At 39.5% G+C, this 15,807-nt stretch overlaps 1 protein-coding gene across 15 annotated transcripts in view; it reads left to right on the top strand.

The window, feature by feature from the left end:
• TTC39B (tetratricopeptide repeat domain 39B) overlaps positions 1-15,807 on the top strand; it is a 149,983-nt gene that overhangs the window by 15,435 nt on the left and 118,741 nt on the right. For 2 of the 15 annotated variants that reach the window (XM_070248697.1, XM_070248713.1), the window contains exons 1-2: positions 8,228-8,264; positions 8,361-8,493. The exons of 6 other annotated variants lie outside the window; for them this stretch is intronic. In XM_070248697.1, coding sequence (XP_070104798.1) covers positions 8,419-8,493 — 75 coding nt within the window. In that variant the 5' untranslated portion in view covers positions 8,228-8,264; positions 8,361-8,418. Of the gene's footprint in view, positions 1-8,227; positions 8,494-15,807 lie in introns of those variants that run through there. 7 more of the 15 variants (XM_070248699.1, XM_070248695.1, XM_070248696.1 and 4 more) reach the window with 5 other exon arrangements.

Raw genomic sequence — 15,807 nt, 5'->3', positions numbered from 1 at the left:
ATATTTTCCACTATTTGCTTTATTCTTTATATAATGACTGAAGAAAATTGGGTAATATGATTGTGCCATAATTTATTTAACTACTTCCCTATAGAAGATCATTTGGGGAATTTCTGATTTTTTCCAGTACAATATGTACCATACTACATGACCCTTGTGCACATGTATGAATATTTTAATAGTATGGAATATTTTAATATTATGGATATTATTTTTTTGGTCTGGTAAAGGTGCCTTAAATGTTTTCTCCTAGCTATTTGCTTAGCTTGGAAGTTTAAACATTTCCTATAGCCAAATCTTTTGCTCTTTCCTTATGGCTTCTGGGTTTTGTGCTTTACTTAGAAAGATTGTCTCTGTTTCAAGATTATATAAAAAAAATTCTCCATACATTCATCTCTTGTTTTTATGTATATCTCTTTAATCTATCTGGAAATTTGTATATGAGTTTAATTTCATTTTTGTCCCAAAAGACAACCAATTTCCTCAGCATCATTTATTAAATAATTCGTTATTTTTCCTCCAATTGAAAATTTTAACTGAATCATAAAATAAATTCCTATGTGTGTAAGAATCTGTGTTTGCATTCTTTATTATCTTCTCTCTCTCTCTCTATATATATGTTCTTGTGTCAATTCCACAGTTTTAATTGGCAGGAAAAATCCTTGTGAAATGCTTTCCTTTCAGGTAACCTTGGAACTCCTCCTGTGGTTCCACGGCGTGAGGAATAGGAGCTCAGGCTGCAAAGGCGGATAGGCCTGTGTGTAAACCATTTATTAGCTCCCGGATGATAGTTGCACCTATTTTAGAGAAACGCTGTCTGGTTTATATGAGACCATATATTAAAATGCAAAGCATAATGCTTGGTGCATAAATGTGCTAAAAAATATTTTACGTATCCCCATAGTGACAGAGAGCTGACGTGTTCAGTAACAGTTTTATAGCTTATTAATCATCATGACCTTTACATTGACTTAAGAAACTAGTGTGTACACACACACACACACGTGAACAAAATTTCAGTCTACAGTGACTCTTGAGGTATAACTAAATGCATTTGTATGTTCCTGGATCCACTCATTTGTTTCTTTATTCCTTCCTTCAAGTGGGATTTCTGGCGCAGCTGCCGTGTGTAGGCACTGTGCCTGCTGCTCAGAGGATGTGCCTCATGGAACCTGCAGCCCGGAGGGAAGACAGCCAGCAAACAAATAACCACATGCCTAATTTTGCCATTAAGATAGATGGTGTGAAGAGAAGTTAGACTGTCTCTGTAGCTCTGGTTCAGTTTGATGAAGTTCATTTTGTAAAGTAGCTCAGTTTTTTGAATTTACAAGATTTGTTTCTCAAAAAACAGTTTGAAAGGTTTTAATGAGAATGAATATAGATCACTGATTGTGAAGTTGGACTTTGTGGGTTCAAATCCAGATTCTGTCACTTAGATGCTTTGTGACCTTGGGCAAGTTACTTAATCCTCTGTGTCCCAGTTTCATCCTTGGTAAACTGGGGATAATACTAAGCCACTTCAGAGGGTTGTTATGAAGAGCAAGTGAGTTAATATTTGTAAAAGTGTGTAGAACAGTGCTTGGCACGTAAAGAGTGTCGTAGAGTGTTAGCCATTGTGATATCATTAGCATCCACATTTTTAACACTTAGTGTGGAAATTTTTTGTATTTACTTTTTCCCAAATTCTTTTAAAAACCAGCTTTATCGAGGTATAATTTACATGCAATAAAATGCATCATGTTAAGTGTACAGATTATTTCATAAATGTATCCACCCATTTATTTTTTTTCTGCTTTTTCTCCCCAAATCCCCCCAGTACATAGTTGCATATTTTAGTTGTGAGTCCTTCTAATTGTGGCACGTGGGACACCATCTCAGCATCGCCTGATGCCATGGCCGTGCCCAGGATCCGAACCAGGGAAACCCTGGGCTGCCGAAGCAGAGTGCGCAACTTAGCCACTGAGCCACAGGGCCGGCCCTTATCCTCCCGTTTAACCACCACTATAATCAAGATATCGAACATTTGCATCGACCCCAATGCATCAGTTCCCTGGGGCTCCTCTGCAGTTATTTTAAATTCTTTTTAATTCATTAGTTTTACCAGAATTTTAGTATTTGTCTTTTACATGTTTAGAATTTTAAATTCTTAAAAAATTTTTTTGATGTATAATGTATATTAAATTCCAGATTCTAATTATATGATCTATTATACTAATCTCTTCTGGAAGCTTCTCCTTTCTGCTGGTTTTGAATAAGTTTCCATATTTAACTGATTCTTGTTGGAAACTAAAATGTCAGCATTTCCCTTATGATGGAATTGATTCAGTTAATTGGTTTTACAGTATAAAGTTTGTCTACCGAACACAAATGTGTAGGTAGGCATTTAGTTTCTTGATGAAAATTTCTTGCTGTTGAGAGGGGAATGTTGGTGGAATGGGAAGAGAATTTAGTCTCAACAGAAATGAATATCTCGAAGTCTTAGTCTTTTCTCTCTTAGACTGCTCCAGAAGAACAGGTTACAGTTCTCAGTGGCTCTGCTTTGCTGGCACCTGTTTCTCATGAGGGTAAATGCTCTGGGAGGGAAAGTACTGTCTGAGTGGTCCAATATTTGGACATAGGAATTTTCTCTGCAGTAATAATAATGAAAGCAATAATTTAATGAGAGTTGACATTATCAGTACTTACTGTGGACCAGATACCATGCTAAACCCCACAGACATCTCATTTAATTCTTTCAACCCATAAGTTTATTTGTGTTATTCACATTTTACAAGGATGAATATGAATCTTAGCGAAGCTAAGTAACTTGCCCAAGGCCACACGCAGTTAATAAGTGATGGAGCTGTTGGTGGGACTCTACAGCCTATGTTCTTGCATTATTTCCCCCTCGAATTGAAGGCTTGAAGGCTGTAGGGTTTTTTTTTTTTGGTAAGTAGTTCTTACAATTTTTTAGATTTTTTATATCTGTTTCTCATTCTATCCTCAAAACAGCCAATGGGATTAGAGAAGGAAGTTTTATCCATTTGTGCAAAAGGAGGCAAACTTTTTCTGTAAAAGGCCAGAGAGTAAATATTTTTGGCTTTGTAGATCATGTGGTCTCACTTGCAACTCCTTAGCTCTGTGGTTGTAACAGGAAAACAACCATAGACATTATGTTAATAGCTGAATGAGCAGGCAGTGTTCCAATAAAACTTTATTTACAAAAACAGGCAGCAGGCTGGAGTTGGCGCATTGGTTGTAGTTTGCTGACCTCTGTGGTGGTGGCCTGATCTATCTGGCGACACCAGATATGTAAGCCAGGGGGAAGCAGAACCAGAGTTCTTAGTGCCAAATCTGTCTACTGCCCAACCTTCTGCAGGCTGCAGCATATGCAATTCAAGTCCTCATAATAATAGTGATAATAACTAATGTTTGGTACTGGATGCTTTGTTCTTTGTGCTTTTCACATGTGTTGTTTATTCCTGGACAACCCAGTGAGATGGGAAACTGAGGCACAAAGAAGGAAAGTAGCTTGCCCTAGGTCACAAAGTGAGTGAGTGGTGAAACTGGGATTAGAACCCACAGGAGCTCAAGCCCTCTTACCTCATCTTTCCCGAATTTTGGGCTTTCTCAGTTTGCTGTCACCTTGGAAGCTTTACTCTTTGGGAATTGCCTCTTCTGAGCACGATATTAAGTGACAAGATTCTGTGGTCTCTTTTTTTTTTGAGGAAGATTATAGCCCTGAGCTAACGTCTGCTGCCAATCCTCCTCTTTTTGCTGAAGAAGACTGGCCCTGAATGAACATCTGTGCCCATCTTCCTCTACTTTATATTTGGGACGCCTGTCACAGCATGGCTTGACAAGGGTTGTGTAGGTCCATACCCAGGATTCCAACTGGCAAACCCTGGGCCACTGACATGCAGTGCGTGAACTTAACTGCTGCGCCACCTGGCTGGCCCCTGTGGTCTCTTTTTAAGACGCTGACTTTGGAGCAGAGCTACCAAAGGAAATGCTAATTCTGCCATTTTTCTGGTATAGCTAGGAAGTTTGAGAGTGGAGCAAGATGTTGCAAGAGATTTCATTTATCTTTTTTTCTTTTTGCTGAGGAAAATTCACCCTGAGCTAACATCTGTGCCACCTTCTTCTATTTTGTATGTGGGTTGCTGCCACATGTGACCACCAACGAGTAATGTAGGTTGCTGCCCGGGAACTGAACCCGGGCTGCTGAAGCAGAGCGCTCCGAACTTGACCATTATTAGGCCACAGGGCTGGCCCCGTCTCTGTTTGCCTATCCTTAGGCTGCAATGGAGACTTTCAGCCATAGAAGCACTTTAACGACAACAAAAGAGATTACTTATTAGTGTCTTCCGTGTCAGCACTGTGCTGGGTGCATTAAATACATTATCTCAGTTCAACCTCACAGCAATGCTGTAAATTAAGTGGCATTCTTCCCACTGCACAGATGGAAAAACTGCTCAGCTATGGGATGTTGGATAAGTTAATTAAATTTCCATGAGTCTTAGTTTCCTCATTTGGATATAATAATTGTCCTGTCTCATGGGGTCTTTACGAAGATTAAATGAGTTAATGCTTGATAAGGATTTAGAGCAGTGCTTCGCACTTAGTGGTGTTACCTGTTATTTATTATTATTATCAGAACATAGTCATAGTAGTAATAATAGAGATGAAATGCTTACTCTTTTTTTTGTTTTTTTTGTTTTTTTTTTTTTGCTGAGAAAGATTCGCCCTGAGCTAACATCTGTTGCTAATCTTCTTCGTTTTGCTTGAGGAAGCTTGTCACTGAGCTAACATCTATGCCAATCTTCCTCTATTTTGTATGTGGGACACCTTGATGAGCAGTGTGTAGTTTCGCACCCGGGATCCGAACCTGCCGTCCCCGGGCTGCCGAAGCAGAACACGTGATCTTAGCCACTGCCCCACTGGGCCGGCCCTGAAAAGGTCACTTTTTATGATGGTTTATGAATTAGAAATAAGCATTTAAGTGTCCAACCTAGTGCCTGGGTGTTAAATGGAATTTGCGATTATTTACTCATGGGAAGATCCTATAAACTCTGTTCATTTTAATTTTAAAAACACCTCCACTAGTGATGGTTTCCAAATTAAACAGTTAAAACTCAGTCTCTTGGTTCTATTTCTTTGTTTTGTGTAAAATTACTCCCCTGCAAAAATGGAATGCCCTAGCCATTCCTCTGTTTACTGTAGATTAGGTAGGGTTGGCACTTGAGATACTTGACATATAAGTCATTGCCAAGGTTCATATTACAACTGTAAAAATAGTAGCTGAGGCATAGGTACAGGAGAGTAAAATAGTTTACTCATTTATGTTAAGCAAATTCAACAATACATCATTGTAAAAGACTTCTATTTTGCATATTCAGTCTTTATTACACTCCATCCATCACTGTACACATTTTTTGCTTGTATATGCCCATTCCTCTATGAGGTTATCTCCAAAACCACGTGTACTCTATTGTGATGGCAATTTAAAGCATTTGTTCAATGGTAATTTTTATTATTCCTTATTTTCGTTTTAAGTACTGACCTTAGAACTTAACCATGGCCTTCAGCTGCAACTCAACTCTATATTTATAATGAAATGCAGAAAGGGAGATTTTTTTTCCTCTTTGTAAAGTTAACAGTCCTTTTTTTCAAACACTCATCTGTGTGTTAGTAGAAACTAAAGCAGTTGTTATTTTTTGTGAGAGTGACATCTGGTGGTTCCTTTTGAATTCTCCTGGTTTCTCTGTGCTTGGCTAGAAGTTGTTAGAAATTCCAAAGAATCATTGTGTGAACTGCTTGTCTTGGTACTTACACTAGCCAGCTATCCAGGATTAAGTTAGGACCACTGGTATGGCTTTGAGAAGTCTGGCGCTCTATTTAGTACAGTCCCTCTGAATACCAGCCTTCCCTGAGAGGTGTCTGATGGACAAACAGCTGACTTCTTGCAGAGGATTTCTGTTTATTGCAGAGAATTTAGAAGTTTGAGTAAGGGATGGTATCTATGCCAACTTCTCTGCTTTACTTGTGAGGAGGCTGGAGCTCTGACAGGTTGAGTATATTGGCCAAGGTCACACTGTGTTGGCCAAGGTCAGTCTGCTTCCCAGTGAGCTGAGGTCCTGGGCTCTGTGCCCATAAATTATGTTTATCACGCTGGTAACCTACTGAGTAAGAAAGGTCTGGGCATTAAGGGATAGGAGGCGAAGGCATTTTCAGAGGGGAGAAGTAAGGGCAGTTAAAATTTTTGAGTATGGTGTTTGCTATAAATATTTCCACATTCATCTTCTTTTCTCTCTTCCAAAAGGGGGCGCAGAATCTTTGGTGTGAAAAAGAGTTGTAGAGGAAGTACAGTGAAGGATCCCAGCTCTGTCTCCATGAGTCCACTGATTGATCCCATACCTGAGAATTTAGTATCCTGTGGAATTGTATATACTGAGCCTGTTTCAAGTCAGACCTCAAATATGTCACTAGCATCCACACAACAATCCGGGGAGGTGGTTGGAATCCCCATCTACCCATCAGAAAGGAGAGGATTCAGAGGACTAGAACCCGCCCAGGGCCGGGATAGAGCCGAGATTCAGACCCAGACAGGTCTAACTTCCAGGCTGAAATTTATGTTTCCCACTGTCCTGCATTGGAAACGTACTACATTCCCACTCTCATGTTGGAGTGAATCCTTGAATAAAACCTAACTCACTGACATGTAATAGTTGCTTAGTAAAAATGTGCTCAGTTTATTTATGTGTTCCAAGTAGTTCTTCCTAGTAAAGTGACTGTTTCTCTGTGTCCCCAGTTTTCACTGTCAGGTTAGTGATTTTTGGTAAGTACGTCTTTAAAAAGAAGAAAGAACTTATACAGGGTTATCTTAAAGCTACTCCTGTGTCGTGAGAGCAGCTATAGAACTATATTCATGCTTCGCTTGGAGAATGTGTGAAATTATTTTCAATCTCAAGTGGTGAATGTTTAAAGTAAAAATTTCTAAGGCACAAATCTTTTCTTCTGGCAGCTGATTTTTACCGTTTGTATTATTAAAAATGTAAAAACTCTAATTTAAGATAATGTTTGCAAACCTCCAGTTTTTGAGTAAGTGTATCCAAAAAAACCTGGATTTTACAAAACTTCCAGGCAGATTCAGAAGATGAACTCTGTGTCACGTTCTTTTTTCTTTTCTCTCTGCTCTGTTTGAGAATTGCATTCGTAGTCTGATCTTTTTAAACCTTGGGAAGGTCACGTTTTGTTCACTGGAAGGGTGGGGTGGGGATGGGAGCGTGACTGGCCTCTGGTGGCTGGGCCCCAGTGGCTTCCCTTCCCTTTGAGTGGAGCTCTGAGGGTCAGTTAAGCTTTCGCAGAGAACTCGCCTTGGTGTTAGTCCTTTAACGGGAGGTGTGAGTGATGTTTGCCCCTTCATACCCGGTAATAGGGTTGCTGAAGCTGAGTTTTACTTTTGGCTTCAAAGGGTTTCAGGGTATTGATGCTCCCTCATACAATAGGAAATTTAAAAAAATGTAGCATCGCATTTAAGCTGCAGTTGGTGGTCGCCCTCGGGATCCCGTTGAGGAGTTTCAGTGCTCCAGAAGGCCATGGCCCTTCTTTTTTGAGCTTGACAAATAGATTACAGAGAAATGGATGGCAAATGTGAGCAGAATGAAAAATTATTCCTGACAGATGAGCTCAGGGCACATATATTTTTTTAAAAAAAAATTCTTTGCCCAATCTTCCTTCTAAAAGTCACTTCACACACCCGTAATAGATGTATATTTTAAATTAGTTAATCCTGATTTCGAGAACTTTCAACCCTTCATTGAAATTATAGTGGGGAATGATGTTATTTAAGTTTACATATTCCTAATATGATTCTTTAACTAGCAGTGTGCCTTCTCCTTTTATGTGTGAAAAGATTTGCATCCAATATTTGAGGAATCCTCCTGGTGTGTCTCTATGATAATGATAAAGTGTGACAACCAGTGTCAGTCTGGTTTCCCATTTTGATCATCTAGATTCACCAGGGGTGAATGTCATGCAGGGGAGTGTGTGCAATCCTTAGGACCCAGTGCCCATGGCTCTTACTCCCTGCCCTCGTCCCAGGGGAGGTTGGGGCATCCTCTTCATGTCTCATCTTCCTGGGAATGGTCCAGATGTGCCCCAGAGCCAGGCTTAGAATCTGTGACTTGTCAGAGTTCTCAGCAGCTCTGGGATTCTTTGAGTCCATGGTACCAAACATGCAGCTTCCGTGGTCAATAGAATGGAATGTTGGGTGAGAGCTCCAGGTAGGAGGGTCTGCTGCTGTGGGGTTGGGGGGTAGTTCTCATTGATGAGGAAGGTGTCTCCAGAGCCCCATCAAACCTTGTTATCCCTTCCTCAAGAAGAACAGTTAAATGAGAACATGGTGGCGTCAGCTCACAGACCCGTGAAGTCATCTATATGAGAGAGGGGAAAATGGAGGAAGAGGCGGAGGAGGAGGAGGAGGAGGAAGAGGAGGAGGAGGAAGAAGAAGAGGTAAGAGGAGAGAGGAAGAGGTCCTGGAGGAGAGGTTCGACTTTTTGGGTTTCACTACCTAGTTTGAATTTTAACCATGTTCCGTCCTACTTCCTCTTCCTTCTTGGAGTAACATTTCCCACATATTCCTTTTCACACCTCAAAGTAAATAAAAATTCCAGTGGAGAAGCCTGAAAAGTCTGTTAATCTATTTGGTCTCTTTGGAAATTAATACAGAGTATTAAATTACTGCTGTTAATAGCATATTTGTTATCTTTATTCTTTGCCTCTCCCCACTAGGGATAAAAAGAATATATACCTTTCCATCATTAGTATCGTCATTATTTAAGATTCTTAAATAAATATTGATTAAGGACCTGCTGTCACTTAAATGTACTTGTGTGCATTTTTGCTTCTCAGAAGATGACAAAGTTAATGAATTAAGAGGAAAATTGTTTAGAAAACTCTTCGTTGTTGATGCAGCACCCCCATCCCCTTTCCTTACTTCCCGTCCTTTTCCATGACCAGGGTCCTCCATCCATCTGGGGGGCAGGGGGGTTCTGGCGCCCCCACCCAGCCGCGAGCAGGCCCTGGGGTGCTAGCCTTGCATCCAGAAGGTCCTCCAGGGAATTCACCTAACAGGGCTAACCTGTTTGCTAAACTGCAAAATGAAACCGCTCTAGATAAGGACCTTCCATCTCAAGACAGGGTACTCAGCCAGCCAGACAGCCAACAATTATTTGCTAAGAGCCTGTGAAATGCGAAGCACTGTGCTGGGTTATAAAGTGGATTCAAAAGGAGTATGATGGCCCTTGAGTCCAGCCAGGGAGTCAACATAAGCTCTTGAAAAAGGCAGGTACCATTTTGATGCAGAGTATAATTAGGAGCCAGGTGTGGCTCAGTTAAACATTTGTTACACTAGGCCCAGGGGTAGTAGCCCCTTTTGGTTGGCCCAGAGTGGGAACAGGGAGGCAAGTCCAGAGCCTTCAAGAAGGAACTAAACACTGAGGCTTTCCTGTGAGCGTGTCGTATTTGTTAGCGGCGTGAGCTTTCCTGTCTTACTTTCCTTAAACTAGAAGGATTCTGGATGCCTCTCTGACTGTATGTGTTTTAACTGGAGTCCACATGGTAAGCCTACCCAGTACTGGGAGGTTTAAGGGAAACCAGCTTCTGGTAATCCCTGGGGAAATGAAAACCAGCGCTGGAGAAGCACTGGGAAGTTGGTGGTGAGTATGGAGAAGCATAGAGACCACAGGTAGAGAAATCTCGTTTTACCACACGAAGAATATATGGAGTATACTTAGTGCTCAGTGGGAGGCTGTTGACTAGTAATCTGCTGCAGATCAAGTGCCAAACCTAGGGGTCCTGATGAGACCCCACACAGGAAAGGGGCTCTCTGAGGCACTAGCAGGAAGGGGTGGAATTTGACAGGGGGTCGGGACCTAGAGAGACAGAAGGAAAAGGAAGCAGTTGGTCCCTGGATATATGGTATGTTAGCAGACAGCCTCTTTGACTTCTGGCATTTTATCCCCCGGGTGGAACCCACGTTAGTGTTCCCAAGGAGCTGGTACCCAGGGAGAGAGTGTGTTGTCACTATTAATGTCAAAGTGTAATTTCCGAAAATTAGAAATGTGACTGTTATAAAGATATAAAATGAACGCATCAAAGTTTTATTTAACCTATCAATGAAGAAACTAGTGAGATGGTAAACTGATTCAAAGGGTATCTGAGGAACTGAATATTTATAGGCTGAAAAAAAAATAATGTTATATTAAGATTGCTAGGCTATACGTAAAACTGGCTAATGTCCTTTAGGGCAATAAAACTATAATCTTTGAGGTTTTTCTACCATCTAAAAGTCTACCTGTAAAGTTAAAATGTAACCTCACAGTGTCTGGGTTCTAATCAGATAGTAAATAGCAAAGTCAAACATAAGTGCCTTCTAGAGAAATAATCCCTAGAAGGGCTTGTTCAGTGATGCTACAGTATGACCTTGAGAGCATATGGTACCCCCTCCACTCCCAGCCTCTCTCTGGTCCTGCCCAACTGCCTTAGTTCCAAGTTTTGGATAGTTTTATTAACATTAGAAAATACTTTGGAGTTAAAGAAATTTGAGATTGAATCCCAGTTGCTTCACTTACCAGCTGTTTAATATTGAGCAGGTAATTACCTGCGACTCGATTTGCTTGCTTCAGATTGGGAAGAGCAAACGAGATAGCTTTTGTGAAATGCCTGGCACATGATAGGCATGCGATAAATCTTAGCTCATCTTTTTACCTTCCCTTTTTTTAAAATGAAAAAATGTTTGACCTTTTGTCTGGCCTTCATAGACACGTTTTCTTTATTTTCTCTCTTTTTTGGTCTTTCTCCTCTAGTTTATTAGAGTAATATCCTAGAATTCTGGTGGATCTTCTCCATTACTAATGGAGGTATTCTATTCAATTTTATTATTTATCTAAATGGAAAAAAATAGATTTTAACATGTTTTTAATTAAAAAAATTTCCCCTCTACTTTATTGAGATATAATGAATATTTAGCATTGTGTAAATTTAAGTTGTACAGTGTAATGATTTGATATATGTATATATTGTGAAATGATTACCATAATAAGGTTAGTTAACACATCCATCACCTCACATAGTTACTTTTTTTTTTTTTGGTGAGGAAGATTCATCCCAAGCTAACAGTTGCCATTCCTCTTCTTTTTTTTGTTGTTTAAATTTTATTTTATTTTATTTTATTTTTTGGCTGATTTTACTGTAGTTTTATTTATTTATTTATTTTTAAATTTTTATTTTTTTTGGATGTACATCATATTTCAAATTCTGGATACATTACATCATGTTCACCACCCGAACACTAATTATAGTGCATCCCCTCACATGTGACCCTAATCACCCCTTTGCCCTCCTCGCTCCCCCCTCCCATTCCTCTTCTTTTTTCTTTGCTTGAGGAAGATTCGCCCTGAGCTAACAGCTGTGCCAGTCTTCCTCTATTTTGTGTGTGGGATGCCTCCACAGCATGGCTGATGAGTAGAGTAGGTCTGCACCCAGGATCCAACCCTGCGAACCTGGGCTGCTGAACTGGAGTGCAGAACTTTAACCACTCGGACACGGGTCTGGCCTCAATTTTTTTTTTTTTTTGTGGTGAGAACTTTTAAGATCCACTCTCAGCAACTTTCAAATATACAATGCAGTATTGTTAACTATGGTCACCATGTTATACAGTATGCTTTTTTTTAGAGAACGCTCTGCATATGACAAAATGGAGAGATGTTCTTAAGCGAAGATGATTTCTTACTTGGTATTCTTTAGTTTCTCTTTTTCTGAAGGTGGGGATAGGAGTGTTTCTTTCTTTTTTTTTTTTTCAAATTCTTTTTTTTTTTTTTATTAATGTTATGATAGATTACAACCTTGTGAGATTTCAGTTGTACATTTTTGTTAGTCATGTTGTGGGTACACCACATCCCCCTCCGTACCCTCCCCCCACCCCCCCTTTTCCCTGGTAACCACCGATCAGATCTCCTTCTCAATATACTAAATTCCACCTATGAGTGGAGTCATATAGAGTTCGTCTTTCTCTGACTGACTTATTTCGCTTAACATAATGCCCTCGAGGTCCATCCACGTTGTTGTGAATGGGCCAGTTTCGTCTTTTTTTATGGCTGAGTAGTATTCCATTGTGTATATATACCACATCTTCTTTATCCACTCATCGGTTTCTGGGCATGTAGGCTGGTTCCACGTCTTGGCTATTGTAAATAATGCTGCGATGAACATAGGGGTGCAACGGACTCTTGAGATATCTGATATCAGGTTCTTAGGATAGATACCCAGTAATGGGATGGCTGGGTCATAGGGTATTTCTATTTTTAACGTTTTGAGAAATCTCCATACTGTTTTCCATAGTGGCTGTACCAGTTTGCATTCCCACCAACAGTGTATGAGGGTTCCTCTTTCTCCACAACCTCTCCAACATTTGTCGTTCTTGGTTTTGGATGTTTTTGCCAATCTAACGGGGGTAAGGTGATATCTTAGTGTAGTTTTGATTTGCATTTCCCTGATGATTAGCGATGATGAACATCTTTTCATGTGTCTATTGGCCATATTCATATCTTCTTTTGAGAAATGTCTGTTCATGTCCTCTGCCCATTTTTTGATCGGGTTGTTTGTTTTTTTGTTGTTAAGCAGTGTGAGTTCTTTGTATATTATGGAGATTAACCCTTTGTCGGATAAGTGGCTTGTAAATATTTTTTCCCAATTAGTGAGCTGTTTTTTTGTTTCAATCCTGTTTTCCCTTGCCTTGAAGAAGCTCTTTAGTCTGATGAAGTCCCATTTGTTTATTCTTTCTATTGTTTCCCTCAACTGAGGAGTTACAGTGTCCGAAAAGATTCTTTTGAAACTGAGGTCAAAGAGTGTACTGCCTATATTCTCTTCCAAAAGACTTATTGTCTCAGGCCTAATCTTTAGGTCTTTGATCCATTTTGAGTTTATTTTGGTGTGTGGTGAAAAAGAATGGTCAATTTTCAATCTTTTGCATGTGGCTGTCCAGTTTTCCCAGCACCATTTGTTGAAGAGACTTTCTTTTCTCCATTGTAGGCCCTCTGCTCCTTTATCGAAGATTAGCTGTCCATAGATGTGTGGTTTTATCTCTGGGCTTTCAATTCTGTTCCATTGATCTGTGGACCTGTTTTTGTACCAGTACCATGCTGTTTTGATCACTGTAGCTTTGTAGTATGTTTTGAAATCGGGGATTGTGATTCCGCCGGCTTTGTTTTTCTTGCTCAGGATTGCTTTAGCAATTCGCGGTCTTTTGTTCCCCCATATGAATTTTGGGATTGTTTGTTCAATTTCTGTGAAGAATGTTCTTGGGATTCTGATTGGGATAGCATTGAATCTGTATATTGCTTTAGGTAGTATGGACATTTTAACTATGTTTATTCTTCCAATCCATGTGCAAGGAATGTTTTTCCATCTCTTTATGTCATCGCCTATTTCTTTCAGGAAAGTCTTGTAGTTTTCATTGTATAGATCCTTCACTTCCTTGGTTAAGTTTATCCCAAGGTATTTTATTCTTTTCGTTGCGATTGTGAATGGGATAGAGTTCTTGAGTTCTTTTTCTGTTAGTTTATTGTTAGTGTATAGAAATGCTACTGATTTATGCACGTTAATTTTATACCCTGCTACTTTGCTGTAGTTGTTGATTATTTCTAATAGTTTTTCTGTGGATTCTTTGGGGTTTTCTATGTATAAGATCATGTCGTCTCCAAACAACGAGAGTTTTACTTCTTCGTTCCCTATTTGGATTCCTTTTATTTCTTTTTCCTGCCGAATTGCTCTGGCCAGCACCTCCAGTACTATGTTGAATAGGAGTGGTGAAAGTGGGCACCCTTGTCTTGTTCCTGTCCTCAGAGGGATGGCTTTCAGCTTTTGTCCATTGAGTATTATGTTGGCTGTGGGTCTATCATATATGGCCTTTATTATGTTGAGGTACTTTCCTTCTATACCCATTTTACTGAGGGTTTTTATCATAAATGGGTGTTGGATCTTGTCGAATGCTTTCTCTGCATCTATTGAGATGATCATGTGGTTTTTGTTTTTCATTTTGTTGATGTAGTGTATCACGTTGATTGACTTGCGGATGTTGAACCATCCCTGCGTCCCTGGTATAAATCCCACTTGATCATGGTGTATAATCTTTTTGATGTATTGCTGTAATCGGTTTGCCAAAATTTTGTTGAGGATTTTTGCATCTATGTTCATCAGTGATATCGGCCTGTAGTTCTCCTTCTTTGTGTTGTCCTTGTCAGGTTTGGGGATCAGAGTGATGTTGGCTTCATAGAATGTGTTAGGGAGTTCTCCATCTTTCTCAATTTTCTGGAACAGTTTGAGGAGAATAGGTATTAAGTCTTCTTTGAATCTTTGGTAGAATTCTCCAGAGAAGCCATCTGGTCCTGGACTCTTGTTTTTGGGGAGGTTTTTGATTACCGTTTCTATTTCCTTACTTGTGATTGGTCTATTCAGATTCTCCATTTCTTCCTGATTCAGTTTGGGGAGATTGTAGGAGTCTAGGAATTTGTCCATTTCTTCCAGGTTGTTCAATTTGTTGGCATATAGTTTTTCATAGTATTCTCTTATGATCTCTTGTATTTCATTGGTATCTGTTGTGATTTCTCCTCTGTCATTCCTGATTTTGTTAATTTGCGATTTCTCTCTTCTTTTCTTGGTGAGTCTGGCTAGGGGTTTGTCAATTTTGTTAATTCTTTCGAAGAACCAACTCTTTGTTTCATTGATCCTTTCTATTGTCTTTTTTGTTTCAATATCGTTTATTTCTGCTCTTATTTTTATTATTTCCCTCCTTCTACTGACTCTGGGCTTTGTTTGTTCTTCTTTTTCTAGTTCTGTTAGGTGTCGTTTGAGGTTGCTTACGTGAGCTTTTTCTTGTTTAGTGAGGTGAGCCTGTATTGCGATGAATTTCCCTCTTAGGACTGCTTTTGCTGCATCCCAAATGATTTGGTATGTCGTGTTCTCATTTTCATTTGTCTCCAGATAATATTTGATTTCTTCTTTAATTTCTTCAATGATCCATTGTTTGTTGAGAAGCGTGTTGTTTAGTCTCCACATTTTTGCACCTTTCTCTGCTTTTTTCTTGTAGTTGATTTCTAGTTTAATAGCGTTATGATCAGAAAAGATGCTTGATATTATTTCAACTCTCTTGTATTTATTGATGTTTGCTTTGGTTCCCAAAATATGGTCAATCCTAGAGAATGTTCCATGTGCACTTGAGAAGAATGTGTAACCTGCTGTTTTTGGATGAAGTGTTCTATATATATCTATTAAGTCCATCTGGTCTAATTTTTCATTTAATTCTATTATTTCCTTGTTGATTTTCTGTCTGGATGTTCTGTCCATTGGTGTTAATGGTGTGTTGAGGTCCCCTACTATTATTGTATTGTTGTTGATGTCTTCTTTTAGTTCTATTAAGAGTTGCTTTACAAATTTTGGTGCTCCTGTGTTGGGTGCGTATATATTTATAAGTGTTATGTCTTCTTGGTGGAGAGTCCCTTTTATCATTATATACTGTCCCTCTTTATCTTTCTTTATCTGTTTTGCTTTGAAATCTACCTTGTCTGATATTAGTATAGCGACACCTGCTTTCTTTTGTTCATTATTAGCTTGGAGTATTGTTCTCCATCCCTTCACTCTGAGTCTGTGTTTGTCTTTGGGGCTGAGGTGTGTTTCCTGGAGGCAGCATATTGTTGGATCTTGTTCTTTGATCCATCCTGCCACTCTGTGTCTTTTGATTGGGGAGTTCAATCCGTTTACATTTAGAGT

Source organism: Equus caballus, chromosome 23 (assembly GCF_041296265.1).
Source record: "Equus caballus isolate H_3958 breed thoroughbred chromosome 23, TB-T2T, whole genome shotgun sequence".
Lineage (NCBI taxonomy): Eukaryota > Metazoa > Chordata > Mammalia > Perissodactyla > Equidae > Equus > Equus caballus.
The sequence above is the reverse complement of the archived record's forward strand: the minus strand, read 5'-3'. Positions and strand labels throughout refer to the sequence as shown.